The sequence below is a fragment of the Argentina silus genome (genome assembly GCF_951799395.1).
Source record: "Argentina silus genome assembly, chromosome: 9".
Classification (NCBI taxonomy): Eukaryota; Metazoa; Chordata; class Actinopteri; order Argentiniformes; family Argentinidae; genus Argentina; species Argentina silus.
This window is the reverse complement of record NC_139663.1, coordinates 3857206-3859749: the sequence shown is the minus strand read 5'-3', so window position 1 is coordinate 3859749 and position 2544 is coordinate 3857206. Positions and strand designations below refer to the sequence as shown.

The 2544-nt window shown below is 45.2% G+C and overlaps 1 protein-coding gene across 1 annotated transcript in view; it reads left to right on the top strand.

The window, feature by feature from the left end:
- pdgfab (platelet-derived growth factor alpha polypeptide b) overlaps positions 1-1460 on the top strand; it is a 21480-nt gene extending 20020 nt beyond the window's left edge. Inside the window, exon 6 of the mRNA XM_083677325.1 lies at positions 276-1460. Coding sequence (XP_083533451.1) covers positions 276-289 — 14 coding nt within the window. The 3' untranslated portion in view covers positions 290-1460. The remainder of the gene's footprint in view (positions 1-275) is intronic.
- The last annotated feature ends 1084 nt before the right edge of the window (positions 1461-2544 follow it).

Here is a 2544-nt window from a genome sequence, read left to right as displayed (position 1 = left end):
TTTGATCTGTGTTGTTATTTGATTGCTGTTGTTGAAATCAGGAAAAACATGTGGCCAATGCAATGCTCTGTGTGTGTGTGTGTGTGTGTGTGTGTGTGTGTTGTGTGTGTGTGTGTGTCGCGGTGAGCTAATGAATAAAACAAACTGGGCACAAATATGACTATCTCTGCAAATTTGCCCTACATATTTGAGTTGTATGGGGATCATTGAAGTGATCTCATTTTGTGAATGGCGACGCTACTGCTAACGTTAGCTTTCTCTCTCTTCCCCCTCAGTGGACGTGAGGTGAGACCAAGCAGCACAAGGGACTTCAGTGTCGGAGGGGCCAAAGAGAGGAAGCTGCCAAGCTTGGTCAGCCGCCCTGCCCCCTCCCTGACCCCCACGCCACCGCCTTTTAAAAACAAACAATACTGTAGACACAAGAGACTAAAAGACAAACAGTGAATAAAATGCCAAAGGTGCTTCTTTTTTTACCATAACCAGTGATGACTCCCTCTGCCGCCTGCAGCAGACCTAATCAAACGAACACTGATGCTCATGAGGAGGATGAGGAGGCCAATACTGAGCTGGGGCAGAGCATAGAGGAGAGAGAGAGAGAGTTGTTGTTGTGTCTGTCATTGCTACACACTTTGGGACAAATGAATGCGAAGAGAGAACCAGGAAGGACCCTTGGATTAAGCTTTGTTGAGGAATCTGTTGAATGGATCCTTATGGCCACATCTGAACTTCAGTGAGACAAACCTTGTGCACATGGGACATGCTGAGGTTTCCTTGCATGCCTTGGCCAGTTGTCTACGCGACAATTGATTGGACAGTCAATGAAAAAGAGAGAGAGAGAGAGAGAGAGAGAGAGAGAGAGAGAGAGAGAGATTTTGAGAGAGGGTAGTGTAGAAAGCCTAGGCCATGTTACCTGTAATCCAGAAACCGTCTGTACATTATAATAGGACCTATGAACATTCTGCCCATCACTTCCATGTTCACTTTGTTGGGAGAATTCTGTTTGTATTTCTCTCCCCATCGTCAGGGGATTCTCTCTCTCTGTACCGACTTCTGCTCTTCAGCCATGTACACTACAGTATGACTCAGAAAGGAAAGCACGTTGCTACTAATAAACTATTTATACGTGTGAACATTTTGTTTCTCCTCTCTCTCTCTCTCTCTCTCTCTCTCTCTCTCCCGGTGCGAAAAGCAAGACACTGCGATGTTATTTCTGAGACGTGTAAAAGAATGATGGTCTGGCTGATTCTCTGTACGCAATCTCCATGTCCTTTTTGTTAGTTGTTGTTAATAATGTTGTTACTCTTGTCCATGTTGCCTATTATTTTACAGTATATCTGAAACAATCTCAAGTCGAGTGTATCGTCTGGAAATGTGTGAGGAGAAGTTGGGATGACAGAGTCAGTACAGGAAGATGCTTTATTTTTGTTAAAAAATATATTATGCTTACTTATATTCAAGCAGGAAGTATGTTTGTTTCTTTTGTTGTGGTTGAATGTCTGTATTTAATCCATGGAAACGATGCAAAAAAGGGGGGTTAATGAATGAGAAAGGGAGGTGCTGAACATCAGCAGTGCATTACTGTTCTAGAAGGTGTTCAACTGGGGCGTCATGGAACCGCTGTATGGTCTATGAACTGTGGCCGTCCAGTGTCCACCCAGGTATCCGCTCAACTCACTTACCTATCTGCACCATACACCATCACAAAACCAGAGTGCGATTTTACACAAACACACTCTCACATTATGGAAGAGATAGAATACCCACACACACACAAACCAATTCCCCAGTGTTCACACTTTGATTGAGCCTTGTTCAGTGTGTGTTTGTGCGTGCGTTTGTGTGTACGTGAGTCATGTAAAAGACAGATCCTGAGTGTGTGTGTGTGTGTGTGTGTGTGTGTGTGTGTGTGTGTGTGTGTGAGTGAGAGAGAAGCCACTTTTCACCGATATCACACACCATTGATAAGATGGTGCCCGGTCCGCCCCACCAGCACACAACCTGTTCCTACAGAGTACAAAGTCCATCTCCAGTGAGTGAGTGAGTGAACAAACCAGTGTGTGCATGAATGGCCTCCTTGTTAGCCAAGCCCTACTCTTCCATTGACACATTAACACATCTCTGAACACCCCCCCCCCCCCCCCCTCAAATGCAACTCACAATACCCACATAACGCACCACAGAGAGGGCTATGGGTCGCCACCCCGTAAACGGAGCAGTAAGCCTAGGAGTCTGTGTGTTTTGCTATGGAGACTGTTCCAACTGTAAATGAATACGTGAGGAAGACACAAGATACCACTGTTTGTGAAGACTGGTTTGATGATAGGCGGAGGGTGGGAGATGTTGTGGTGTTGGGGTGGAGACGGCTGGGAGAGGCAACACTGTATCTGCTGCTGCTGAGTGGTTGTGGCAAGATCCTCCACATGCAGTACAGATGTCCATGGTGATTTGATTGGTGCTATATTTATAAAGTAAGTCTGAAATTCACAATCGCATTGCGTACATTAGTAGAGTTGTCAATAAACCAGGGACCATTGCATAACTAAA